Source organism: Hemicordylus capensis, chromosome 2 (assembly GCF_027244095.1).
Source record: "Hemicordylus capensis ecotype Gifberg chromosome 2, rHemCap1.1.pri, whole genome shotgun sequence".
Lineage (NCBI taxonomy): Eukaryota > Metazoa > Chordata > Lepidosauria > Squamata > Cordylidae > Hemicordylus > Hemicordylus capensis.
This window is the reverse complement of record NC_069658.1, coordinates 245620481-245648255: the sequence shown is the minus strand read 5'-3', so window position 1 is coordinate 245648255 and position 27775 is coordinate 245620481. Positions and strand designations below refer to the sequence as shown.

General features: G+C 46.1%; 2 protein-coding genes across 12 annotated transcripts; both read right to left on the bottom strand.

Moving 5' to 3' along the window:
• Positions 1 to 1944: 1944 nt before the first annotated feature.
• On the bottom strand, positions 1945 to 10871 carry LOC128342657 (zinc finger and SCAN domain-containing protein 16-like). 10 transcript variants are annotated; one of them, XM_053290299.1, is made up of 5 exons: positions 10235 to 10868; positions 7906 to 8016; positions 5980 to 7060; positions 3649 to 3787; positions 1945 to 2701 (listed from the first exon to the last, which is right to left on the bottom strand). In XM_053290299.1, the coding sequence occupies exons 3-5, from the start codon at positions 6775 to 6777 to the stop codon at positions 2172 to 2174; spliced, it is 1467 nt and encodes a 488-aa protein (XP_053146274.1). In that variant the 5' UTR covers positions 6778 to 7060; positions 7906 to 8016; positions 10235 to 10868; the 3' UTR covers positions 1945 to 2171. The 10 variants fall into 10 exon arrangements, with proteins under 10 accessions (XP_053146274.1, XP_053146278.1, XP_053146275.1 ...); XM_053290303.1 differs by having other exon boundaries at positions 5980 to 6935; XM_053290300.1 differs by having other exon boundaries at positions 10408 to 10460.
• Positions 10872 to 11586: 715 nt separating this feature from the next.
• On the bottom strand, positions 11587 to 27735 carry LOC128342655 (zinc finger and SCAN domain-containing protein 16-like). 2 transcript variants are annotated; one of them, XM_053290294.1, is made up of 5 exons: positions 27644 to 27735; positions 27334 to 27482; positions 22110 to 22894; positions 18673 to 18802; positions 11587 to 16904 (listed from the first exon to the last, which is right to left on the bottom strand). In XM_053290294.1, exons 3-5 carry the CDS (start codon positions 22866 to 22868, stop codon positions 16315 to 16317), a joined length of 1479 nt encoding a protein of 492 aa, XP_053146269.1. In that variant the 5' UTR covers positions 22869 to 22894; positions 27334 to 27482; positions 27644 to 27735; the 3' UTR covers positions 11587 to 16314. The 2 variants fall into 2 exon arrangements, with proteins under 2 accessions (XP_053146269.1, XP_053146268.1); XM_053290293.1 differs by lacking the exons at positions 27334 to 27482; positions 27644 to 27735 and adding an exon at positions 26904 to 27032.
• Positions 27736 to 27775: the final 40 nt, after the last annotated feature.

The window sequence follows — 27775 nt, the reverse complement described above, 5'->3', positions numbered from 1 at the left end:
AAGTCAGGAAATTCTTCCTAACATCTAGCCAAAACCGGCTTCCTCAAAATTCCAAGTAATTGGTTCCAGTTCTGCCCTCAGGAACAACAAAGAACAAGTCAGCTCCTCCTTCTATGTAACAGCGCTTGACATATTTGAAGACTGCTATCAAAACTCCTTTTTCTATGTGATCCCCCTACATATATTTGAAGACAACTGTCATATCTCCCCTCAGTTTCCTCTTCTCCAGGCTAAACATACCCAACTCCTTCAACCACTCATCACAGGATTTCATCTCCAAGCTTCTGGAAAGAAAGCTGGGGAGGGTTGTCGCCTTCATCCCCTGCTTGCAGGCTTCCTGGAGGCATTTGGTTGTCCACTGTTGGAAGCAGGATACTCTGAAACATAGGAAACATAGGAAGCTGCCATATACTGAGTCAGACCATTGGTCTATCTAGCTCAGTATTGTCTTCACAGACTGGCAGCAGCTTCTCCAAGGTTGCAGGCAGGAATCTCTCTCAGCCCTATCTTGGAGATGCTGCCAGGGAGGGAACTTGGAACCTTTTGCTCTTCCCAGAGCGGCTTCATCCCGAGTGGAATATCTTGCAGTGCTCAAACACATCAAGTCTCCCACTCAGATGCAACCAGGGCAGACCCTGCTTAGCTATGGGGACAAGTCATGCTTGCTACCACAAGACCAGCTCTCCTCTCCTTTTACTCTGCCAGGTTGGCCTTCTGTCTGATCCAACAAGGCTCTTCTTACATGACACACACAGAACTAGGAGCACCAGCTGTTCCATAGCTGACAATTCAGAACTCTCTCTCTCCTTGGCATGCTAGCTTTCTTTATGCAGGGTACTTTTGATTTTTTCTTTCTTTCTTATGTGGGAAGCATTCCAGAATGCAATACTCACTTGCAGTATGCAGCGGTCCAGTCCAGGTAGAACATTAGCATTTGATTTAGCTGATCCTTGAAATAACTCTACCCTTGTGCTCCCCACCACCACCAAACACACAGCTTTGGGTCTGTTATAATGTGATGTGTTATGTGTTTTTATTTGTTTTAATGCTGTGCTGCGAGCTGCCCAGAGAACCATTGGTTAGGGGCGGCTAACAAAGAAAGTTTAATATTATCATAACATGCAGCCCTAAATCTATTCTACGTGAGAGGGAAGAGATTAGAACGAAGATTTCCAACTCATTTTGGTAAGGATTCTTGTGGCAGTTTAAGAAATATCTTGTAGAGTGAGCTTTTGTGGGTTAGTTCCTGCCTTATCAGATACATGGAGGGATCGTCTAAGTGGGTACAGATCAGAGGGAGGGAAAGAAAGAAAGAAAGAAAGAAAGAAAGAAAGAAAGAAAGAAAGAAAGAAAGAAAGAAAGAGAGAGAAAACTCTTTGGCAAAGTGAAAAGTCAAGCAAAGAGAGAAACAGCAATGTATGTTTGCCCTGCTAAATGAGCAAAGAGGTGCTTTTTAAAGTGGCGATTCTCTTATATTTAGCAGGAGGAGAGCAACTGGCCCTATTCAACCCCAGCACAGCATCCAGTGGTTGTTGCTGGTGTCTACCAGTGTTCCCTCTAAGGTATGTGAGTGTGCTCACACACTTTTTGATGTCCGCGTTGTCAATTTTAGATCCTGCTCAGGTTGAATCGGGAAAGCCCCACTCCGAATTCACATGCACGCACACTGCCTTGATACTGCCACCCAGAACAAAACTCATTCGTGCACAGATGAAAAAAATTAGGGAGAACACTACACTAGTGTCTGCCTTATGGTTCTTTTTAGATTGTGAGCCCTTTGGGGACAGGGGACCATCTTATTCATTATATTTATTTATTTTTCTATGTAAACCACTTTTGTTGAAAAGCCGTATATAAATATCCGTAGTGGTAGTACTAGCCGTATGTGTTATGTTACCATGCAAGACACAAATGGGTACCAGATCAAATCAAATGAATATCGTAGCCAAACAAACGAGACTCCTTGTTGTTTGTGGCAAGAGACAAACACAGCTACCCTTCCTGGATTCTGTACCTCTGAGATCCTAGCACCACTGAAAAATGTTTCCTCGCTTTTGTGCCTCATAAAGTCACGGGTTCTGCCAATCTTTGTTTGAAAAGATTCCCCTCTTGCATTCCCCTCTTGCTTTCTCTCTTAATAATGCCATACAAGGCAAAATTCCAGGAGGAAGCTAAGGTCTCTCTCCCGTGTGTGTCCTCTTATGTCTGATGAGGTGTGAGCTCTGGCGGAAGCTTTTCCCGCAGTCCAAGCACACGTACGGCTTCTCTTTTGTGTGAATTCTCTGGTGCCTGATGAGGTGTGACTTGTGAATGAAGCTGTTCCCACACACAGAGCACTTGTATGGCTTCTCCCCGGTGTGGATCCTCTGGTGTCTAATGAGATCGGAGGTCCAGCTGAAGGTTTTCCCACATTCAGTGCAAACCTTCTTGGTCTGCCAGAATGGTGGCTGTTTGAATCTCTTGTAGACACCCCCACCAAGGAGGGCCTTCCCTGGTTTCTTCTTGGAGTGGCTCCCCTGCTGCCTTTCTGGCCTGTGACCAGTCCCAGAGGCCTCCCCATGCACATGACCCTGGGGAATATTCTCGGTGGTTCTCCCCGGAGATATCCCATGTGGTTCTGCTTGTCTGGAACATTCCCACTGAGGAGTTTCTTCTTCATTTTCACCTGCTTGCATGTAAACGGCTGGATCAGAGAAAGAACCTGATGTGAGTGAACATAAATGAACACTTAAGAACATAAGAAGAGCCCGGCTGGGTCAGGCCCAAGGCCTATCTAGTCCAGCATCCCATTTCCCACAGTGGCCCACCAGATACCTCAGGGGAGCCTACAGGCAGGAGATGAAGGTATGCCCCCTCTCCTGCTGCTGATCCTCTACAACTGGGATTGAGAGGTGTCCTACCTCTGAACCTGGAGGTAGCCTATAGGCATCAAAACTAGTAGCCATAGACAGACATGCCCTCTATGAATTTGTTTGTCCCTTTTAAAGCCATTCAAGCTGGTGGTCATCACTCTCTATGCCCTCTATGAATTTGTCTGTCCCTTTTAAAACCATTCAAGCTGGTGGTCATCACCCTCTATGCCCTCTATGAATTTGCCTGTCCCTTTTAAAGCCATTCAAGCTGGTGGTCATCACCACATCCATAGATTTGGGAATTCTAGAGAACTCCATAGGTTTATTATGTGCTATGTGAACAAATGCTTCCTTTTGTCAGTCCCAATTTTCTTGACAATCCATTTCATGGGGTGACCCCTGGTTCTCATGTTATGAGAGAGGGAGAAAAACCTTCTCTCCCCACTGTCTCCACACCATGCAACACATAAGCCCTGTTCACATGTTATGTTCAACATACGTACAAGAGATGTACAGTGTATGCATTTTCAGCCCTGTATGCATACACAGTTATTCACACATTATACTGAATGCGAGTACAGCAGTACACTTCCTACCTGTAACCAACATTTGAAGGGACCTGTACCCAGGTTCACTTTTAAAATGAATGCAGGTACAGTCACACAAAAACATGTATGTGTGAACAGACACCTGAACACATGTGCAACATAATGTCTGAATGGGGTTTAAGACTACACTGGATCAAACTCCCCCAAATATTTGAACTTTTGCAAGTACAAGAGAAAAGAATAGTTACATAATGAGGTGGCATTTCCATCATTATCTTCCATCATCACCAGCTTTGGGTCCTGGAAGAACTGCTTCTGCCCAGCATGGGACGAATCTTGTTCCTGCTCAGGGAAATTCACTGTTACCTCTTCAAATGGCTGTAAAACCTGGAAAAGTAGTGAAGGTCTCAATTCAAAGCAGAGGGATGTGGCTGGGCACATTAAGTCGGGGGTTCTCAAACTTGGGTCCCCCAGATGTTGTTGGATTACAACCTCCATCATCCCCAGCCCAAAAGTCTTTGTGGCTTGGGATGATAGGGGTTGTAGTACAACAACATCGGGGGACACAAGTTTGAGAACCCCTGGATTAAGTAGAGGGTTCCCCCCACCCCCCACACCATTTTAAATGTTTTAATTGTAAGCCACTTTGACAGCTGAAAATGGGTGGAAATTCTCTTTGTGAATCTGAGAATCTGATGCGGTGATTCTCTTTATTTAGCAGGGTAGGGTATTTAGCCCTATCCACCCCCAGCACAGTACCTCCAGTGACTGTTGCTGGTGTCTATCTTATGTTTCTTTTTAGATTGTGAGCCCTTTGGGGACAGGGATCCATCGTATTTATTTATTTATTATTTCTCTATGTAAACCGCTTTGGAAACCTTTGATGAAAAGCAGTATATAAATGTTGTTGTAGTAAAACCTTATACATGCTAATAAAAATGCAGAATTATGCAAAACAAGAAATCATACAAATGGCTCAATTTGCATAATTTATACAGAGTGCATAGTACAGCTGTTCTGGGGAAGTTTCCCCCCTCCTACTTTTTGTAAATTCACACAGCCCTGTTTATCATTTCCATGGAAGCAAAATCTCTACAAAACCCAGCTTCTCCCTGAAGACTTTGGCTTAACCTATCACATTTGTTTGAGCAACCATCCCAAGGTGAGATACATGGCTCTCTCCTAGTTTAACCTCACAGGGTTGTTGTGAGGTTAAAATGAGAGTGAGCCATGTGTTCCACCCATAGCTCTTTGTGGGAAGGACTGGAACCAAATGTGATAGGCTGCTGTGAAAGAATTCAAGCCTGGATGTGCTTAATCAAAATCCCAACGCTATTCTCCTCAGATTTGGCTCAAGCAGGGGGGCATTACCCAAGGCGAAGCTGGCCACGCCCACCGATGCTGGCCACGCCCATTAAGGCCAACCCTAGGGGACATTACCCAAGGGGATGCTGGCCACGCCCACCGATGCTGGCCACGCCCATTAAGGCCAACCCTAGTATCCGCGGCAATGCCAGCCCTGGGCAGCTGGGATTGGAGGAGGCGGGGCTGCAGGGGCCTCATATAGAAACTCCAGTCTCACCAAGTCCCTTGCAGCCCCACCTCCACCAATTCTGCCTGCCCAGGGAGTGGGGCAAGGAGGAGGTGGGACTGCAAGGGACTCAGCTACAAGCTCCATTTTTGCAGAGTTCTCCTCTCCCTCGCTGGTCTGCAGGTTAAATGCCCAGCTGCCTAGATTTGGCAGATGGGCATTTAAACTGCAGCTCAGCAAAGGAGGGGACTCTGCAAAAATGGAGCTTCTAGTGACCAGGCTAGAAGCCCTGTTCTTGCCAAGTCCCCTCCCTCGCTACCCCGAGGTCGGGGTGGCGAGGAATTAGGGAGCAGGGGCGGCAGCAGTGGTAGGCAAGGCGAGGGCCAGGGTGCACCTGGGGCCGTGCAGAATGCTCCCACTTGCCAGCCCGGGGCACAGCTGCTGCCCGAGGCCATTTGCCTCGCCTTGCCTCGCCTCATGAAGAACCACCCCTGTCTATACTCCACTAAATCCTCCATTCCCTCTTATGAGTGCTCTTTCAACTAGCTACACTCAACGTTCCCTTTTCTGTTTTCTCACTCTCAAAATGTTCAGTAGAGTTCCTCTTAGTTACAATTATCTTTTTAAATTGGTGGTGCTATATTAATCAGACAAAGAGCATACATCATTATTAACATGTTTATCCAGCCTTTCCTCCAAGAGGGTCAGGACAACACACGTTTCTCCCCCTCCTCATTTTATCCTTACAACAACCTTGTGAAGTACGTTGGGCTCAGCAGCAGTGACTTAAGCAGGTGAACTTTCAGAATGAGCAGGGATTTGAACCTGGATCTCTTAGATCTGAGTCCAACACTCTAACCACTTACACCACACAGGTTCTGTCATTAGAGCAGGCTGTGAGTGAGAGTAGGTGGCAGAACCTTCTGGAAAAGCAGAAGGGAAGAATCCGTTTCAAAACGGCTGGCAACCCCTCTTCCCTTGTGGGGAGCCCAAATCCATCCTGCGTCCTTCCGTGGACTCTGGACACCTCCTTGTAAAATCTTCTCACCTCCTGCTTCCACCTCTTGGCCTCTCGCTGCCTCAGCAGGAAATCCTCCGCCAGGACCACCGCCTGGGAACAGGTTTCTGGGCCATGTCCCCTGACCCAGCTCTGAATTTCAGGTGGCAGGACAGTCAGGAACTGCTCCAGGATCAGCACTTCCAAGATCTGCTCCTTGGAGTGCCTTTCGACCTTCAACCACTGGCTGCAAAGTTCACGGAGTCGGCTGTAAACTCCTCGAGGCCCCTCAGCCTCCTGGTAGCAGAAACAGCGGAAGTGTTGGCGCGTCCTCTCCCGGCTGATGGCATCTCCTCTCAAGATGGCCGCCTTCACCTTCCCATAGTCTCCCTTGTCTCGGACATCCAGGCGATGAAAGGCCTGCTCGGCTTCGCCACTGAGGGCTGGCAGGAGGAGGGTCACCCACTCTTTCCTTGGCCACCGGCAGGCTTCGGCCACTTGCTCGAAGGAGGCCAGGAAGGCCATCGTATTGTCCCAAGGAGTGGGCTCTTCTGGTAGCGGTGGGATTCTCCAATCTGAGGGAGAGGACTGTCCTGGCTTCTGAAGCTCTTGCGGCTGGCCTTCCCAGCACGAGAACAGCCCTTCATCTGGCTCTTGTTTAATTTCTTGAGGTGCTGCCCATCCCAGAAATTCCTTGGAGGTTCCAAGCTGGGTATTGTGAGGAGCTTTCCCAACATCCACGCTGGCTTCTGGTCCTTCTGAGCCCCGTGTCTTCATTTCCAGGGTTGCCTGAAACTGGAGAGTCAGGGCTGATGCCACCTCTTGATTGGCATCCATTTTCTCTTGCATGCCTTCGCTCTTGAGATGAATAGGCCTTATCTCGGCTGAGGCCTCTCCTTAGAATTCAGTTCCTTGCAGCACAACTTGAAAATGCATTCAGCTGCTACTGGCAGACAAGACTTTTCCAGTCAGTGTTCTGAGATTCTTCCCAGAGGGCCGATGGAGTTCTTTTCAGATACATGAAATATAAAAGACGTACAGAGTTCTTCAGTGTAAAGTCCTGAGGGCCCTTAAGCAACCAGGCTGTCTCCCACAAAAGCTGGTGGCCTTCTAGAAGAGGACAGCTTGCTTTCTGAAGAAAATCAGACACAAAAAAAGGAATGAAAAAAAGATAAGAACAGGATAAGAAGACCCCAGGTGCAATCCTTGACATTTCTAGGCAGATTTGGGAAATACTCATTTGAAAACTTAATCAGTGCAGATTGTACTGAGCTAGATGGGTCAATGGTCTGACTCTCTAACTAGTCCTAGGATCATGCTTCCCTCAGTGGCCAACTAAATGCATTTGGAAAGCACTGGTATTCAATGCCATGCTGTCTCTGATCATGATAAAGGCTGACAGGATCAGGAGAATTACCTAAAGCAGTCAATACCTACATTGTCCTTTTATTTATTTGTTTATCCATTCATCCATCTAACTAACTTATTTATATACTGCCTGACAAATACATCTCTAGGTGGTGCTTGTAATCCAAGTTACAATATAAAAATAAAACAAACAAAACAATTTCACGGAATAAAAACAACCAAAAGCAATTCACAGAGTAAAACCACTAAACCGTTTAAAATTAGTTTTAATTAAAAGCCGGAGAAAACAAGTGTGTCTTAAGGGTCTTTTAAAGAGCAATCAGAGATGGAGAAGCTCTTATTTTGACAGGGAGTGCATTCCAAAGTCCTGGAGCAGCCACAGAGAAGGCCCAATCCTCTTAATTTCAATTGAACTACTTTGGGTAATTTTGCTCATCATGTCAGCCAGTTTCCTGTAACCATTATGGTTAACAGCCATGGATAGACCTATCTAATCTCCATATCTCCATAAAGAAAGATGATCTATGCCTGTGGCCATCACATCTTGTGGCAGAGAGTTCCACAGATTTAATAATGTGTTATAGCAATAGCAATAGCAATAGCACTTACATTTATGTGAAAATATACTTCCTTTTTGTTTGACCTGAATGTAGTACCAATCGATGTCCTTGGATGACTCCAAGATGAGACAGACTGAAACATTAATCTTGTCTCCTATTGCTGAAGGAATACAAAATGTTTTATTTTCCTTGCACACATGGGAGGGGGAGCAAAGTGTGTGTGTGTGTGTGTGGGTGGGTGGGTGAACAACAATATTTACCTTCTAGCCATGTGCCATATATTTGCCTTAGAGCCACTCTTTTTGAATTTTATTTCTTGTGTCCATTTCTACTCCCAGACATTTGTTTTAATGCATTTTCCCATTCATAGGTTTGTCTTTTCCTCTTAAAGTACTGTAACAGGCTTCATCCCTGGGCCCCCGTCCCCTGGTCAAAGGTGGGTTAAAGAGAAGGGCTCTATTTGATTATCTTAAGGGCCCTGGCAGGCAGATTCATATGGGTGAATGTGGTCTGACAGGTACCCTGGTCCCAAGCCATGTAGGGCTGTTAAGGTCAAAAACAGCACTTTGATTCTAGCTCAGAAGCAAACTGGAAACCAATGAAGCTGTCACTTTTTATTGTAAAGAAACCAACAGCAATTCATCAAAACAGCAGCAAATAATATAGATCCATGCCAGATAATAGCTTTGCCTGTTCTGGATGGGGTTACACTCCCCCTGAAAGATCAGGTACGTAGCTTGGGAGCGCTCCTGGACCCCAAACTATCTCTGGTTTCTCAGGTTGAGGGGGTGGCCAGGAGCACCTTTTATCATCTTCAGCTGATATGTCAGCTACGGCCATTTCTGGAGGTAAATGACCTTAAAACAGTGGTGCATATGCTGGTACCCTCTAGACTTGACTTCTGTAATGCACTCTACGTGGGGCTGCCTTTGTATGTAGCCCGGAAACTACAATTGGCACAGAATGCAACAGCCAAATTGGTCTCAGGAACAACTCAAAGGAATAACTGATTTTGAAAGAATTGCACTGGCTGCCGATAAGTTTCTGTGCAAAATACAAAGTGCTGGTTATTACCTACAAAGCCCTTAACAGCTTGGGTCCAGGGTATTTAAGAGACCGTCTTATTTGCCATGAACCCTGTCGCCAATTAAGATCATCTGGAGAGGTTCGGTTATGGTTGCCGGCAGCTTGTTTGGTGGCAACTTGGAGCCAGGCCTTTCTGTGGCTGCCCCAGGGCTTTGGAATATGCTCCCTGTCAAAATAAGAGCATCCCCTTCTCTGTTTGTTTTCAGGAAAACTCTCAAGACGTACCCGTTTTTCTCAGGCTTTTAACTGAAGATTTTTAAATGTAATGTGCTTTTATCTGTGATTTTGTTTTATTATTTTTGTGAATTTTAACTGTTTTATACTGTTTTAATATTTGTTGTGTTTTAAATTTGTACACTGCCTAGAGATGCTTATATCAGGCAGTACAGAAATATGATAGATAGATAGATAAATATACCAATCCAAAAGGATGCCTGAGGAGCACAGCCTTTGTCAGCCATTCTAAAGGACTGTGGGGAGGAAAATTCCAAGGAAGCAGATTTAGGCTAGACATTAGAGGAATTCCTTAACTGTAAAAGCTGTTCAACGATCGAGCAGTTTGCCTCATGAAGTGGTGGGCAGCTCTCCTTTACTGGAGGTTTTTAAGCAGAGGCTTGTCAGACATTTATCTGTAGCAGACTCCTGCACTGAGCAGAGGGTTAGACTAGAAAATCTCCAAGATCCCTTCTGATTCTAACATTCTATGATTTTAAGAGGCAAGCAGTTCCACAAGCTCTTTAAATCCTGGCAGCAACACCTTTTACACACCAGATTTTCACCCTCTTAAACTTGTAGAAGATGTTTAAGGAAATGCCCTGCACCAATTCTATCCAGCCCAATATTGTCTGCTCTGACAGGTAGCAGCTCTCTACCATTTGAGCCAGAAGGAGGCTTTTTCTAGTCTTGCTATCAGAAATATTTTCAGTGAGGGATCAAACCGAGGGTTTCCTGCATTTAAAGCAAGTGCTTTACCCATTGAGCTATACGCCCATATCAAACACCTTTATGCTAAGTCAGGCCACTTCACTGGTCCTTCTAGCTTGGCACTATCTGCACTGACTGGCAGCAGCTGTCCCGGGTGTCAAACAGGGGTCTTTCCCAGCCGTACCCGGAGAGGCCATGCGAGGGATTGAACCTAGGACCTTCTGCATGCAAAGCCACCCCTAGAAACATACATAGGAAGCTGCCTCCTACTGAATCGGACATTGGTCCTTATTGCTCAGTGTTGTCTACTCTGACTGGCAGCAGTCCTCCAGGGTCACCGACAGGGGTCTTGTCTTTCCCAGCCTTACCTGGGAAAGGTGTCAGGGACTGAACCCTGGACCTTCTGCATATATCAAGCCGATGCTCTGCCATGGAGCTGTATATTCCTTGCTCCTTCTCATCTTTGATTTGAACTCATCACTTCTTCCCTCCAAGCACCTTCATAGCATTTATAGCCGCAATAGCAAAAGCAGGAGCATACCTGGAGAAAGGGAGTTTAAAAAAAACCCACAAATCCCAAAAGTCAAGTTTCCCAGGGCGGAAGCGGAATAGGAAGGGGGGGAAAGGCTGCATTTTTCACATTCGGCCCCTAACCCATTTTTTCCGCTCCGTCCTCTCTAGCATTTTGGAGATCGGTCACTTTAACCCTTCACATGCCTCTCTATATGGCTTTTACGTTCTTCTCCAAAGCTTGCTCCCTTCTTTGTGGTGTTTTTTTTTTTTGTCCTAATCAAGATGGCTAGCGTTACTTTTAGGCTTTTTCTAATGTCTCCCCACCCAGCTATCTGCATCTTCGTCTACTCTGCATAACTGTTGGATCGGTGTTGCTACTTCCACACCCTAGAGCGCCCCTGCCTTTAATCAATAGTATTTTTATTTTTAAAAAAAATCTCTTCCAAACAGCTCAGGGTAACGTGCACGCTCCCACGTTTAGCCACACAGCCACCTTTTTAGCCACACAACAATCCTGTGAGGTGGGTTAACGTGACAGCTAGTGTCTGGCCCAAGATCACCCCAGTGAGCTTCATGGCTGAGCAGAGATTTGAAAACTTAAGGACTTGCCTTAGACCAGAAGGATCCCGAGGTTGGGAACCTCTGCCTGACTATATAGCTCACTTCAGACCACACTGGCAGTCAGCTGCAATGACAGGCAGATATTCAACTGGTATAATTTAGTTTATAATAATTTATATTTTTAAAGCTTCCGTTTTAGAGTTTTTATTTGTATTTTTAACTTGTTTTAATTGTGTCTATGTTTTAATGGTTTTTAGATTATGAACTGGCCAGGGACTTTTTATTTTATTTTATGGGGCAGTATAAAAATGTAATAAATAAATATGTTCTTTGCAATGCAAAGCTTTTCAAAATATCCTGGCTTTTGGGAGCTTGGGTTTAAAAATGATGAATAGATAATAATTGTCAATAAAATAAAGTAATTTTCCAAATTTAGCCTTCTGTAGCCCTAAATTGGCTTTGTCTTGAGTGCTGTTATGAATGAAGCGTCGTATTGTTCTTTCCCCATTCCCCACACTTTTTTCTTATATTTGACTTTAGATATTTTTAGCTGGACAGTGAAGCCTATTTTATTTCAACAAGAATGTTTAGACTGAGATTATTGGTGCTGTTCATTTTCTGCGTCTGGTTTTTGTTTTTCTTTCTTTTTAATTGCACATAATTCTATGCATGGTACAAGATCAATAAAAACACACAGAGATGTTTTCCAGTGCAATGAATGTAAATTACCAACAGAGAAAAAGAAAAGTAATCATTAAATAATCAGCATGACTTGAGGGTGCTTATATAATTCCTAGCAGGGCAAATGGTTGGATCATATCTTGTACTTTGTCATTCTAATAATAGAAGAAATAAGCTCAATCCTGAGGAGAAAAATAAACCACCAGACTTCCCCCACTTCTCACACTTTAATTGAATTTAGTAACATATAGTGTGGGGCTAAGCCACCTAATGGTGCAGTAGGGAAATGACTTGATTATCAAGCCAGAGGTTGCTGGTTCGACTCCCCGCTGGTTTGTTTCCCAGGCTATGGAAAACACCTATATTGGGCAGCAGCAATATAGGATCTCATACTGAGCGGGAGATGGCAATGGTAAACCCCTCCTGTATTCTACCAAAAACTGCCATAGGGCTCTGTAGCCACCTGGAGTCAACACCGATGGCACACTTTACTTTAGTGTGGGGCTACACAACTTCAGCCCCTCCCACTGTTGTTGGACTACAGCTCCCTTCATCCCCAGCAATGTTCTCTGTAACAGGAATTCCAAGATGCTGTTGACTAACACTCCCATAATACTCAGCCAGAGGCCAGCAGCAGGGAATGCTGGGAGCTGTAGTCAACAACATCTGAAAATCCCTGTTACAGGGAACACTGATCCCCAGAGATGGTGGCCAAGAGTCTGGGATGATGGGAGTTGTAGTCCAACCAGCAGGCAGAAATTGTGCAGCCCTGCAATCCTATACATGTTTACTTGGAAGTAAGCCCTACTGTGTTGAATGGGACTCAACCTTAAAGAGTCCCATACATGGGATTGCAGCCTAAACAAGTAAATCACATGTCAGACTCAAATAAACAATTGTAATACAGTTTGTGAATCCATTTTCTTTCCTTTTGAACGGATGGCTAATTTTTGCTGCAGTTAAAAAGTGTGCAATCAGTCCTGTCTCATCCAGAACTATTCTCGTTTCCAAATCCCTCAAAAGTACAAAGAAGGCACAGGGGCAAAACATAGCCTGCCTTTTCATCAATGTGGCCTAAAATGAATTCCTAGTGAGGAATGACTTATTAAAACACAGATCCAGTAAACATTACACAGTTCTGCACCTGTTTTTCCCTCCTCCTTCAAATCTCTAGCACAAGGGATAGGGCCATAGCCCAGTGGCAGAACATCTGCTTTGCATGTAGAAGCTCCCACGTTCAATGCCCAGCATCTCCACATTGGGAATGCAATCGTAGCAGCGCTCCTGTTACACACTGATTGGGAGTTACACCTATCCTAAACCTACATTTGAGAGCCAAACCTGGCTTACCTCACCAGGCTGTTGTGAAGATTAGGACTAAGAAAATGTCTGACTTGTGCTTTGTACACTCAGAAGGGATTCTACATGTATAAGGTACTATTAAGTAGCATTAGTATCTAGGTAAATGCAAAACAGGGGGTCTCCCCAACCACACAGAAAGAGATATGCAAGAGATTGAGCCAAACAGATGCAAGCATTGTTTGATATATTGAAATACTGTATTTTGCCCATTGCTAGAGACTTGGGCTTTTATGCTTTTCCAACCATGGGTTTTGCAAATAAGCCTTTCACACACAATTAGAAACTTCCAATATTTTTGAGTTCTTTGAAAGATGCTCCTGAAGACACAGCTTTCCTGACAAGCTTTTGAATGTATTTGGAACTGCTTCCCAGAATGCCCCACGATGTCACCTCTCTAAAAGTTGGTGTGGATAGAGACAAAGTTCTCATCCCCTTACTAATTGTGTAACAGTGGCTAGGTTCAACCCAGTGGTGGCCAGTGAGGGTGGCGCAGGTGGGGGAGGGGAGAGGTACCTTTAAAAGTCCATACAGGCAATATTGCCGGTATAGTGCTGGTCTTGTGGTAGCAAGCATGACCTGTCCCCTTAGCTGAGCAGGGTCCACCCTGGTTGCAAATGAAAGGGAGACTAGAAGTGTGAGCACTGTGAGATATTCCCCTCAGGGGATGGAGCCACTCTGGGAAGAGCAGGAGGTTCCAAGTTCCCTCCCTGGCAGCATCTCCAAGATAGGGCTGAGAGAAATTCCTGACTGCAACCTTGGAGAAGCCGCTGCCAAGCTGTGACAACAATACTGAGCTAGATAGACCAATGGTCTGACTCCGTATATGGCAGCTTCCTATGTTCCTATGTACCTGCAAGTCATGAGGAGCAGCACCATGCTGCCCAGCATCCCTTTTGGTGACTACTCACCTGGCCTCTGCACATGCGTGGCAGCCATTCGCGTGGTCAGCAACACGCATGTACCGCATGCATAGAGGCCAGGTGAGTGCAGCAGACGGGGCAGCTGCCATGCAGAATGCCAGATAGCACGCTGCTGCTCCCCACAGCTTGCAGGAGCAGGCGGTATCCCCGACAAGGACTTTTAAAAGGTACTTCTCGCTGCCCCTCCCTCAGTTGTAATGAAACCATGGTTTCTGCTAACCATGGCTAAGACCTCCCCCACCCCCGCCATGACACAGACATCCTGGTTTGAGTTCTCAGATGAACAACAGGCAAACCATGGCCCAAAACTGCTTCTCCGCTTTGATTTCCCATCTGCACAGCACTCCGCTACCTCACTTGGAATAGTGGCTGACATGATGAGGAAAATTACTCAAACTTGTCATTGAAAGGACAAGTTAGGCAATGTTTAACTCAGTATTATGTGCTTGGCTGTATCACTCAAGCGTCTTCCAACATTTAGAGTTGCCAACTCCAACTGAAGCTATTCCTGGATGTTCCCACTGCCCCAATATTTCCCCTAATCTCCATCCAAATCTCCATGAATGCATTCAAGAGTCACCTGGGCATTTTTCACACAGCAAACTAAGTTGTGCCGTTGAGTCGGTGTCGTCTCCTGGCGCCCACAGAGCCCTGTGGTTTTCTTTCATATAATACAGGAGGGGTTCACCATGGTCTCCTCCCACGAAGTATGAGATGATGCCTTTCAGCATCTTCCTATATCGCTGCTGCCCAATATAGGTGTTTCCCATAGTCTGGGAAAACATACCAGCGGGAATTCAAACCAGTGAGCAACCTCTTGCTCCCTAGGCAAGTTATTTCCCCCACTGCATGAGTTTATTGCGAGGCTTCACTGCAAGCTCAAAGTTGCCAAAAACAAAAACAACAAAAAACCCAGTGCAAAAAGTGGATTTTTAAACCCTGGATACAAATCAGGCTACACTCTTAACACGCAATGAAAAACCCAAATCGTGTGTGTGGTACTCCCCGATAGCTCGCAGGAACTTTGGGGTAAATCTGGCCAGTAATTGAATGTACACCCTCCATTCTGGAAGAGATGTGAGCTATAAGCCCTGTGTGAAAAATGCCCCGGAGATTGATGCTGGTCTTGTGGTAACAAGCACGAACTGTCCCCTTTGCTAAGCACCGTCTGCCCTGTTTGCATTTGAATGGAAGACTACTTGTATGAGCACTGTGAGAAATTCCCCTTAGGGGATGAGGCCGCTTTGGAAAGAGCACCTGCCTGCCTGCTCGCATGCAGAAGGTTCCAAGTTCCCTCCCTGGCACCTCCAAGATAGAGCTGAGAGAGACTCCTGCCTGCCTTGGGGAAGCCGCTGCCAGTCTGGGTAGACTGCGTTAGATGGACCAATGGTCTGATTCGGTATATGGCAGCTGCCTATGTTTCTGGAGACTTCAGGCCAATTCTGGAGGGGTGGGGACCTTATTCCTGTTGACACCATTTAATGAATACAAAGGAGGAATCTGCAACAAGCCCCTTTGGAACTACTTTTCCAATATCAAGTCCCAAGAGTGGTGCTACTTGATTGTATGTTCTAGCCATCCCTTTTTGCTGGTATATGGTATCCCTATTTTTGCTTTTGGGGAGTGTCTTGTTAAAATGTTTCTCTTGTGAGTTGCTGGTGTTATTGTTAGGCTTTCGTATTTAGCTCCCTTCCCCAGGTCTCCAAAAGCTAAGTCTCCAAATGAGGTCTTAGGAACATAGGAAGCAACCTTATATTGAGTCACACCATTGGTCCATCAGGCTAAGTACTGTCTGCACTGGCTGGCAGCAGCATTCCAAGGTTTCAGGCAGGAGTTTCTCCCAGCCCTACCTGGAGCATTTCCAGATGGGGCTTTTAGTTCGCTTCTCCTCCGGAATGGAGGGTGTGTGTTCACATATTAGCCAGATTTACCTCGAAGTACCTGTGAGCTATTGGGGAGCACTCTAGACATGATTCGAGATTTTCATTGTGCGTTAGAGAGTAGCCTGATTTATGTCTGGGGTAAAAACAATCCACTTTTTCTGTCGGATTTTTGGGGCATAAGCAGAGAGCTAAGCAGGGCCGGTCCTTTCATGAGGAAAGATGAGACGATTGCATCCAGCAGCAGGTTTTTGGGATGTCAGTGGGGTGGCAAGATCCCCCTCCCACCTCACATGCTTCCCTGTACCACCTGGTGCCCACTGCTTATGGCGCAGCCTTTCCATGTGTGAACAGATCTTTGAATGCTTATATTTTTTAAATGTACCTGACACCTCTCTTTAACAAAGTGCAGAAAATGAAGCAAGCACAGAATGTGCTCCCACTCGGCAGAAATTCAGGCAACAGATCACATTAAAAACTGATCCTTAAAGAATCTCAAGAAGGCAACTTTGTAAGTGCATGGTTCCAGTTTCAGCAATTCCCCACTGTGCAGATTCTCCGGTGGCTAACGACCTGCGATCTCTGACTAAATGTTCTTCTACAAACTGGGCATTTATAGGGCTTGTCTCCCACATGGGTTTTCTGATGCCGGGTAAGGTCTGAGCTTGCACTGAAGCTCCTCCCACAGTCTGGGCATATATACGGCTTCTCTCCTGTGTGGATTCTCTGGTGTCTAACAAGGTCTGATCTCCAGCCAAAGCTTTTTCCACAGGCCAAGCACTTGTAGGGCTTCTCTCCCGTGTGGACCCTTTCATGGGAAATGAGGTGGGAGCTCTGGCTGAAGCGTTTCCCACAGCCTGTACACACGAATGGTTTCTCCCCTGTGTGGGTCCTCTCATGTTTAATGAGGTCCGACCCATATATGAAGCTTTTCCCACACTCCAAGCATTTGTAAGGTTTCTCTCCTGTCCGCCTCCTCCCTTTGCTCTCCCAGAATTCTCCTGCATGGTTCTGGATCGGAATGACGTCAATTTCAGCTTCCTGCAAAGAGATCTCATTGGGTTCCAGTTGTTCAATTATTTTTATATGATCCCGATCTTCTTTCTCCTCAGGACCAAATCCTGCAAGCATAAAAAGAGGTACAAAGTAAAAACCTTATTTGATTTAGGGCAGGGATTCCCAACTGTTTTTAAACAAGTGTATCAGTTATGTCAAAAACCTTCAGCTCAGGTATCCCACAGAGATGTTAAGTGTGCGTATACACACAAATTTAAATGTTATAGTTATGAGACAGGCTGCTTCAATCTCTGGCTCACATTCAGACCCCTGGAATTAATGGGACAAGCAAACTTGTTCTATTAATTTCAATAGGATTGATTATGAGTAATCGCATCTGGATATAAGCCAGTGGCTGGAGTATTCCATCTTGGACGGGGCCAGCTGTGCCCGTTTCTTGAGATCAATGACCTCAAAACAGCGGTACATTTGTTGGTAACCTCCAGACTTGACTTCTGTAATGCGCTCTACGTGGGGCTGCCTTTGTACGTAGTCCGGAAACTTCAGTTAGTTCAAAATGCGGCAGCCAGGTTGGTCTCTGGGTCATCTCAGAGAGACCACGTTACTCCTCTATTGATGGAGTTACACTGGCTGCCAATAGGTTTCCGGGCAAAATACAAAGTGCTAGTTATAACTTACAAAGCCCTAAACAGCTTAAGCTCTGGGTATTTAAGAGAGCGTCTTCTTCGCTATGAGCCCCACCGGCCATTGAGGTCACTTAGGAGGTCCGTCTCCAGTTGCCGCCAACTCGTTTGGTGGCTACACAGAGACGGGACTTCTCGGCTTCTGCTCCGAGATTGTGGAATGCGATCCCTGCTGGGATACGAGCCTCCCCATCTCTGGCAATTTTTAAAAAACTTTTGAAAACACATCTCTTCAACCAGGCTTTCTCAGCTTTTTAAAACTTGTTTTTAAATTGTTCTGATTATTTAATTGTTGTTTTATGATGTTTTTAATTGTTAATCATTGTTTATGCTTTTATAATTTTTGTTTTAATTATTAATTGATTTTAATGGTGTTTTAATGTAAGCCACCCTGAGCCTTTTGGAAGGGCGGTATAAAACTTTTAATAAATAATAATAATAATAATAATAATAATAATAATAGTAGTAGTAGTAGTAGTAGTAGTAGTAGTAGTAACTTTTACATTTGTGTATGTGCATATACAGATGTATACATACACACCACAATTTCAAATGTTACAGTTAGGGAGACGGGCTACTCCAGTCACTGGCTCATAGCCACACTAATTACTCACAAGTGGTCTTACTGAAATTAATGAGAGTTATATTAATAATTAATAAGTTCATTTAAAGTAATAAGTTCATTTGTCCTATTAATTTCAGTGGGAGTACTCAGTGTTAATTTTCTGAAGCTTGCCAGTCAGGCTGAGGGGAGGAGTACACTGAGCTTCAGCACACAGCCACCCAATCAGGAGCCTTCTGCAGCAAACACAATGCTAAAGATGTGTCAGCCTGAAGCTGGTGATCTTGATATGGGGAACAAATACCATGACTGCAGCACAGGGGGTGGGGTAGGGCTCTGAGTACCCCCTGGAGCCCTTCACGTACCCCTAAGGGTACTAGTACCCTTGTTGGGAACCCCTGATCTAGGGTTTCCAGAAGGCTAACCAAACAAAGTCAAATTATGGGCCAGGCAGTAGAGCAAAGCAGGGGTTCTCAGACTTGCCAAGATGTTGTTGGACTACAATTCCCATCATCCTTTGGCCATGGTTGCTAGGAATAATGGAAGTTACAGTCCAATAGCATCCAAGGACCCAAGTTTGAGAATCTTTGGCCTAATACATTATTTTGATAAGACGCAGTTCCTCACCTTGCAGACCTTCTTCCGCAGCACACTCCTGCTGGGCTTCCCTGACAAGGGGTCTTTCCTCGGGGTCCATCTGAGTTTCCTCCTCTTCCTTTGGAAAATTCACAACCACTTCCTCATATGGCCCCAATTCCTGGAGAAGCAGACAAACAGGCTCTTTTTCAAGACAAGATAGAAAAAGCCAAAAGGAGAAACAAGGGAAGAACCATGGATCACCTGTTTTGCATGCAGAAGATCTCAGGTTAAATTCCTGGCATCTCCAGTTAGGACTGGAGAAGTCCCCTGTCTGAGACCTTGGAGAGGTGCTGCCAGTCAGAGTGGACAATGGTGAGCTAGAAGGACCAAGGGTCTGGCTCAGTAGACAGCAGCTTCATATCTGTCCTTCCTCGTTCCAAACGCATAATTGTAGGTTCATTCACATGACCCTAAACAGAGTTGGAGAAGTGCCCAGTCAAGATAGGGGAGCCAGAGGTGCTATTACCCCTGGAATTCGGGGCCAAAATCCAGGGCTTCCACAGCCCCTGGGGGCCTCAAAATCCTTTTTAGTCTGTCCTGGTGGTGTGGTTGCCTGGTCAAGCATGATGATGCTTAATTTGCAGGGGCCGGGGGGCTCCAAAGGCCTTTAGGTACAGGCTCCAAAATTACCTATGTGCACCTCTGAGGGGAGCTGTGTGCAGTCCCGATTTGTAGTCATGTAGGAGGACAGGAAAGTGATCATATGGGAGCTGGGTAGGACTGGTGCCGATCAGGAGTGCACACAGCTCTCCTATACTCCTGGCTGGGCGCTCCTCTGTTGGGGGAATTCCAAGCCAAGACATTTCGATTTAGGAGGACACAGTTTTCAGAAATCAACTGTGTCATGATTCCGAGGACTTCCTGTCTCAGTTAGCGCTGGATAGGAGCTGTGGGCCTGCCACATGGATGAGCCTTGTGTGTTTCAGCTTTACAGCAGTTGCCACCAAGGGGGGGCTCAGCGTGGACTAGATGAGGAGGTGGTGACAATGGCAGCTGAGGCTCCCACTGTCATAAGAGACTGGCAGTAGACCCAGAGGCAGCTGCTGCATCTGCAGTTGCAAAGGGATGGACTGAAAATGCCCATCAAAGATGCTTCCACCCAGCATGATGCTGCTTTGGCCCCTCCTCTTCCAGGCCGCTGTGCTGTGACAGTGAGAAGGAAAGGACCTTGCCTGTTCCCAGCCCACCCGCTGCTTTCTGCCCATGTTGCTTCCTTCCCTGTCTAACCATTGCCCAGGCGGAGGAGGAGATGGAGACAAGTTATCCCATTACCCCACTTCCTTCCATGAAAAGTGAGAGCCAAGAAGGGATGGGCAAGGCAGGGGAGCAACAGCAGGACAGGGGGCATGCAGGACTCACCTCTTGCCTGTGGGCTTCTCAGAAGCATCTGAGAAGCATGGTGTGGAGAATGTGGATAGGGAGAAATTTCCTTCTCTCTCACATGACGCTAGAACCAGGGGTTCTATTGATTGAAATTGAAACTGATTGCCAGGAAATTTAGGACCAACCAATGGAAGTACTTTTTCACACAACGCGTAATCAACTTGTGGAATTCTCTGCCACAAGATGTGGTGTTGGCTACTAGTTTGGATAACTTCATGGAGGAGAAGTCTATCAACGGCTACTAGTCGGAGGGCTACAAGCCACCTCTAGCCTCAAAGGCAGGATGCCTCTGAGTACCAGTTGCAGAGGTGTAACAGCAGGAGAGAGGGCATGCCCTCAACTCCTGCCTGTGGCTTCCAGCGGCATCTGGTGGGCCACTGTGTGAAACAGGATGCTGGACTAGATGGGCCTCCTTGGGCTTGATCCAGCAGGGCTGTTCTTATGAGTGGGTGGCAAGGTTCAACTTCTGATTCTCCGTCATCCACATTTCTGTGACATGTCTGTGATGGACATACCACCAGCTTCAACAGCAGCAGAAAACAATAGGGTACCTGCCCTGGGTTCAGCAACCAAACCCCACAATCAGAACTACAGGAAGTCCTCAAACAGATGACAACATTGGTTTCTGAAAACTGTATTTTAAATCAAAAGGTGTTAGTCAAAAGGTTAAATCAAAACTCAGAGCTGTTTTTCTCATAGAAGACAGTAGGGCTGTCCTCATGATCGGAACTAGGGTAGGAGACGCCTCTGACTCTACCGTGCACGCTCCCAACATTTGACTGGTGTTAGAGGAAAGCACGGCTGGAGGCAGGGAGCTTGCTCGTCTGTCAAGCAAAACTGGGGATCGGACCTGGGTAGGGTGTGCTTGTCCTACCCAGCTGAGTCTTGTGGTAGCGAGCATGAATTGTCCCCTTTGTTAAGCAGGGTCCACCCTGGTTTGCATTTGAATGGGAGACATGTGAGCACAGTAAGATATTCTCCTTGGGGAAGGGGCCACTCTGGGAAGAGCACCTGCCTGCTCTCATGCAGAAGGTTCCAAGTTCCCTCCCTGGCAGCATCTCCAAGATAAGGCTGAGAGAGACTCCTGCCTGCAAGCTTGGAGAAGCCGCTGCCAGTCTGGGTAGACAGTACTGAGCTAGATGGACCAATGCTCTGACTCAGTATATGGCAGCTTCCTATGACGTACCTCATGATCAAGCTTCCAGCCTCTGACCTTGCTTTTATCTACCACCCGATCAAGTATTGGGTGGTAGGGTACTTCTTCTACCCTAGTCCCAATCGCGAGGACAGCCTTACTGTCTTCTATGTGAAAATCAGTTCTGAGTTAAGACCTTTCAATTTAACACAAAAATGCTTCTCCTTTGAATATGGCGAATATTTATATACTGCTTTTCAACAAAAGTTCCCAAAGCGGGAAGTGTGTGTGTGTGTGTGTATAAAATTGGCTCCCTATCCCCTAAGGGCTTACAATCTGAAAGAGAAATATAAGATAGGTACTAACAACAGCCCCTAGAGCAGGGATTCTCAATATTGGGTCCCCAGATATTATTGGACCTCAACTCCCACAATCCCCTGCTTCAGTGGCCTTTGGCTGGGGATTATGGGAGCTGAGGTCCAATAACATTTGGGGACCCAACGTTGAGAATCCCTGCACTAAAGGGATGCTGTGCTGGGGATGGATAGGGCCAGTTGCTCTCCCCCTGCTCAATAGAGAGAATCACCACTTTTAAAATGTGCCTCTTTGCTGTTAGCGGGGAAACCTATCCTAGTTCTGATTGTGAGGACAGCCCTATTGTCTTCTGTGGGGAAATCAGTTCTGCTTTAAGACATTTTTATTCAACTCACCATTTTCAGACACCAACTGTGTCATGAATTGGAGCACTTCCTGTATCAGTTAGCCCTGGACATGAACTGTCAGTTTGCCATCGGCCCTGTGGCATTCATGGAGAAAGCCTAACTCATGGCTCTGCTTCCCTGTGTCGAGAAGGACAGAGCTCACACCAGGTGCCCCCTGTGAGAAGCCAGACGAAATACTTCCTCACCTGTTGCTTCAGCCTCTTGGCCCCTTGTCGCCTCAGCAAGAAATCCTCCACCAGACCCACTGCCCGTAAGCAGGTCTCTGGTCCCGCTTCCCTGACCCAGCTCTGCATCTCCGGGGGGAGGATAGCCAGGAACTGCTCCAGGATCACCAGCTCCAAAATCTCCTCCTTGCTCCGTCTCTCCGGTTCCAGCCACTGACAGCAGAGCTCCCGGAGCCGGCTGCATGCCTCCCGGGGCCCCTCCGCTTCCTGGTAGAGGAACTGCCGGAAGGGTTGGCAACTGGGCTTCCTCCTGACAGGATTCCCGTCCTCTCCCCTGTCTCCGGAGGTTATTTCGCTAAAGGTCTGATAAGCTTCTCGGCTGGGTCCTGGCAATACCCAACCCCCCCTCTCCTCTGTGGGCCACTGACCGTGCTCAGCCAGGCTGACAAGAGGGCCCAGTAACATCTTTGCATCGTTCTCCGACGTGGACTCCAGCAGCCTCCGTCCTGGGCAAGGGGAGCACACCGCCTTCAGGACCTCCTGCCACTGGGCATCCCAGCACGGCAGCCGTCTGGCATCTGGTTCCTCTTTCACTTGCTGAGGAGCAGCCCACTGCAGAAATCCCCTCAGACCCTCAGTCTTCACAACACGAGGGGTTTCCCTTGCTCCTTTGGATCCCTCCCCCGGATCGGGTCCTGCCGTGTCCTGCTTCTCTGCTTTGATTCCTGGAATTTGGAAACTGGGGCAAAAGGACACCGTTCCCCTTTTCTCAGTAGCCATTTCCCTGGCATGGAAGCCCAGAGTCCCTGCTCAATGCAAAGAGAACCAGAAAGATTAGTCTACTTGGGCTGCTTCAAATGAGACAGCCCGGGCTTCTGCAATGATGAAGGGGACGTGCAGACAGCACATCCATTGGGACATCCTCCAGGTACATCCCTTTATTCCAGCATGGTGTAGTGGTTAGAGTGCTGGACTAGGACCGGGGAGACCGGAGTTCAAATCCCCATTCAGCCATAAAACTAGCTGGGTGATTCTGGGCCAGTCACTTCTCTCTCAGCCTAACCTACTTCACAGGGTTGTTGTGAAAGAGAAACTCAAGTATGTAGTACACCACTCTGGGCTCCTTGGAGGAAGAGCGGGATATAAATGTAAATAAATAATAATAATAATTCCGTGTGGGGGATGTTCATCCAAATGGCCCCTGTACATGTGCACCATGTACTTCATTCAGATGAACAGCCACCACAGGTGATAAACATGTGATAAACACGCGTCCAACATGTGTGCTCTTGACATGTCCCCTTCATAAGTGCATGAGCTGGGGGCTGTATTGTTTGAACTGGACCTTTATTTATTTATTTAAAAAACATATATTGGGATCCAGTGTGATGTAGTGGTTAGAGACCTGGACTAGGATGGGGAGACCTGAGTTCAAATCCCCGTTCAGCCATGAAACTCATTGGATGAGTCTGGGCCAGTCACTTCCCTCTAAGCCTAACCTTCTTGTTGTGAGGATAACGATAACCATGTACACCACTCTGGGTAATGAACGTAGTAAATAAGTGAGTAAATACTTAAATATCCCATTCTTCCAAATAAGCTTCTGTCAAGCGGACACATACAATTTTGAAAACAGAACCAATAAAAATAAAATCCTTTTTGATTTTGAAATGATTAAAAAGAAAGAACACCAAGCAATTAAAGCAGCAGATAAAAGCAGTGAAACAAAACTCAGCAGGGATGAAGCTCCCTCCAGTGGTTGTTGCTGGTGCCTACCTTATATATATTTTGGACTGGAAGCCCTTCGGACACGGAACCATCTTATTTGTTTTGTGTAAACCAGTATGAGAACTCTTGGTTAAAAGCGATATATGAGTATTTGTTCTAGTAGTAGTAGCAGTAGTAGTAACAGAGTGAACAAACCTGGGAAAATGGAAAGGTTTTCACCTGGCACTCAGTGTTCCCTCTGATTCCCAGGGATTCCCAGATGTTGACTAAAACTCCCAGAATCCCCAGCTGCAATGGTTTTTGCTTAGGGATTATGGGAGTTGTAGTCAACAACATCTGGGAATCCCTGTTAGAGGGAACACTGCTGGCACTGAAAAGACTATCTATCTATCCATCCAAACATCCACACACAAACTTTCCATGTGTGTGGGGGGTGGGGGGAGGGACTCCATCATAAGCCCCAAGCTGGGTTAGAGGTCCATGAGTACAGAGCTCATCAGTGACAAGAAATGGCAGGTTAAAACCTCTACACTTCACCACAGGAGCAACTTGTTTTTAAAAAGCTGCCAATGACACAGCTGGGCAGGAAGTCCCTTTCAGAATGACATCAAGCTTGTTTTTTGGTGGAAAGGGTTGAGGGGCTACTACAAAAGCCCAATTCAGACATCACGCTGTACAAATGTACAAATGTCTGTTCATGTGTTTGTGCAAATGACTGTACCTGTGTTCCTTTTAAAAACTGGACCTGGATACAGGCCCTTCTAATGCATGGTACAGACAGGAAGTATATTTCTCTACCGGCTTTCAAGGTAACATGTGAATGACTGTACCTGTGTATAGATCTGTACCTGTGTATGCCATACACTCATTGTACAAGTGCTGAACATAACGTTTGAAGGCACCTAAACATACACACACATTGCCCACTGGTTCTCCCTTGTAAAAACCTCCTCAATAAGCAAGGGGTAGAAAAGATACAAAACATAGGTCTTTCTAATGCCTGTGTGGTGACTGTCTCAAATGCTTTTTCCAAGCCTAGAGAAGGCAAAGGGCTCCTTGACACCCTAATAGAGGCATAGCTATCACTGAACAAGAGGGGCAAATGCCTCTGGGCCCCTGAGGGAGGGGGAGGTGCTGGCTCTTCGCTCCCCCCTCCTGCCTCCCCTGCTCACCAGCATGCCACTCACTCAAAAAATGCAGCGTTTTCAATACAGGGAGGATCTCTCCTCTGGTGCAGCACATGTCTCAGCAGATAAATACTGTACTCATAGACAGTGCAGGGGCAGGGCTACAGAAGGAGAGCTAGTCTTGTGGTAGCAAGCATGAATTGTCCCCTTTGCTAAGCAGGGTAGGCTCTGGTTTGCATTTGAATGGGAGACTACATGCGTGAGCACTGTGAGATATTTCCCTTAGGGGGTGGGGCCGCTCTGGGAAGAGCAGAAGATTCCAAGTTCCCTCCACTATTAGAGGGAACAGTGGAAGGAACTTGGAATCTTTTGCTCTTCCCAGAGCGGCAAAGATTGGCAAACAAAGCTTTCCAGATGTTGTTCACTACAACTCCCATCATCCCCAGCTGCAATGGCCTTTGGCTAGGGATTATGGGAGTTGTAGTCAACAACGTCTGGGAGGAACCCGTTAGAGGGAACACTGGTTCCCTCCCTGGCATCTCCAACATAGAGCTGGGAGAGACTCCCGCCTGCAACCTTGGAGAAGCCGCTGCCAATCTGCAAAGGCAATATTGAGCTAGATGGACTAATGTTCTGACTTGGTATCAGGCAGCTTCCTCTGTTCCTCTGACATCAGTGTACAGGGTGGAGTTTGCCAGCATACTCCTATGGATACTGTACATGGGTACAGTGTCCATGCTATCTTAGCTCCTGAGATCAGATGGACAGGGTTAGAGTTGTTGATCTGTACATGCATACTGCTGTTGAGCAGGTTCAGATGTCACATGGAACCACAGTTTAATCTCTGTTCCATGGGACATCCTCAGACCTGGGGAGAATGCACTCCCCTTTCCCCTGCTCACATGTGCCTCAGCAGAATTCTACTTGCAATTAGGAATAAACCAAGATTACTTGGTTCAGACATCCAAACTGGCCCAAAGTGATTCTCACAAAATTGTGTAGGGGTGGCTGTAATGCCACTAGGACCTGCATCCAGTGTTCCCTCTAACAGGGATTCCTTGATGTTGCTAACTACAACCCTCATAATCCCCAGCCAAAGGCCATTGCAGCTGGGGATGTTATTTATTTACTCGATTTCTATACCGCCCTTCCAAAAATGGCTCAGGGCGGTTTACACAGAGAAATAATAAATAAATAAAATGGATCCCTGTCCCCAAAGGGCTCACAATCTAAAAAGAAAGATAAGACAGACACTAGCAACAGTCACTGGAGGTACTTTGCTGGGGGTGGATAGGGCCAGTTACTCTCCCCCTGCTAAATAAAAGAGAATTGCCACGTTAAAAGGTGTCTTTTTCCTAAGTTAGCAGGGGTTATGTTGGGAGTTGAAGTCCACAACATCTGGAAATCCCTGTTAGAGGGAACACTGCCTGCATCCTGCATTAACGTGTGCAAATAATGTGTTTTATAGCTGTTTCCCTCACAAATACAAACTAATCTTATGCAGATTTAACTAAGAGTTTATTCAGAAACAACTCAATTTTCTTCTTTTCCTTTCCCTCCCTTTTCCTTTCTGACTTCACCCCCCACACTCTCTACAGGAGCCCCACTAGGTCAAACTTCCAAACAACAAAAATGTAAAAGATACTGGATAGAATACAACAGACTGCTCAAAGCAAAATGCACCCAGTGAATGTATGTACAGAATGTAAAACAATGTGATAGATTATAAGAAATGAGAGTCAAATGAGAGAAATACATTAAACAAACAAATACTCAATTTATAATGTATTGTTACCTTTAATGTGATTAAATGTAAAATTAAATTTAAATACCCCCCCCCCCTATATATACACACACACAAACATTAAAATTTCTATTCCTTTTGCACTGCATAGATTGATGCGTGCATTTTCTCATAGTGTGATCTGATTCTGGCTTTTTAGATGCCTAAGTCACTCACCTTTGAGCCAGCCTCCTGAAAAAGAGGGAAAGGGAGGAACTTAGACCCAGGAAGGTGTCCAGACCGTTTACTTTCCCCCTCTCCATATTTCTAGAGCCACTCTAGGAAACAGAACTCAGTCAATTTAACCCTTTGAAGGAGTAGCAACTCATAGGCAATCAAGGAGCAGTTATTTAATCTAAAAGTAACAGGAGAATAACAGGACAGCAACAGTCCTTTCAGGGATCCTCAACGTTGGGCCCCCAGATGCTCTCAGACTTCAACTCCCATAATCCCCAGGCCCAGTGGCCTTTGGGTGGGGATTATGGGAGTTGAAGTCAAAGAACATCTGGGGGCCCAACGTTGAGGATCCCAGCTTAACAGAACAAAGAAAAAGGTTACAAAGAAGAAGAAATATTTTAAAACTTTTTAAAGCCAATAAAGGTTTTACTTTGATTTGATGACTCTGTGGAACCTCCATGCTCAGTGGTGGTATATCGTTGAATACTGCTCCAGGGCTTGCTGGGGGTGTAAGTCGTGAGGGAGGACTGTTGCCTTCATGGGCGGCTTATGACGTTCTTTGAGACATCTGGTTAGCCACTGTAGAAAGCAAGATGCAAGAAAGCATAGAAAGACCTATGATTTAATAATCCTGAAGGGCCTCTTCTTATATAAATTATAAAATACTGGCAAATATTTCAGAGAACAACTATTAATAATGATAGCTAAGAATGGAGCCTCCATGTCCAGAGGCAACGTACCTTTGAATACTGGTTGCAAGAGGGAGCAGCAGGGGAGCGCTTAAAAAAAAAAAAAAGATTCAAGTACAGGTGCTCTCAGTTCTGGACTTCCAATGGTTAACTGAACAGCTGAGACCCAATTCCTAGAGAGAC

What these genes read in the sequence shown, in the direction of transcription:
- LOC128342655 (XM_053290294.1), bottom strand. Translation starts at nt 22,868, where the DNA reads ATGGCTACTGAGAAAAGGGGAACGGTGTCCTTTTGCCCCAGTTTCCAA. An exon ending in CCAAGAGGCTGAAGCAACAG is followed by an intron (nt 18,803 to 22,109) that starts GTGAGGAAGTAT and finishes CTGCTTCTCCAG; the next exon opens with GAATTGGGGCCATATGAGGA. An exon ending in TGCGGAAGAAGGTCTGCAAG is followed by an intron (nt 16,905 to 18,672) that starts GTGAGGAACTGC and finishes TTATGCTTGCAG; the next exon opens with GATTTGGTCCTGAGGAGAAA.
- LOC128342657 (XM_053290299.1), bottom strand. Translation starts at nt 6,777, where the DNA reads ATGCAAGAGAAAATGGATGCCAATCAAGAGGTGGCATCAGCCCTGACT. An exon ending in CCAAGAGGTGGAAGCAGGAG is followed by an intron (nt 3,788 to 5,979) that starts GTGAGAAGATTT and finishes CTACTTTTCCAG; the next exon opens with GTTTTACAGCCATTTGAAGA. An exon ending in TGGAAATGCCACCTCATTAT is followed by an intron (nt 2,702 to 3,648) that starts GTAACTATTCTT and finishes CACTCACATCAG; the next exon opens with GTTCTTTCTCTGATCCAGCC.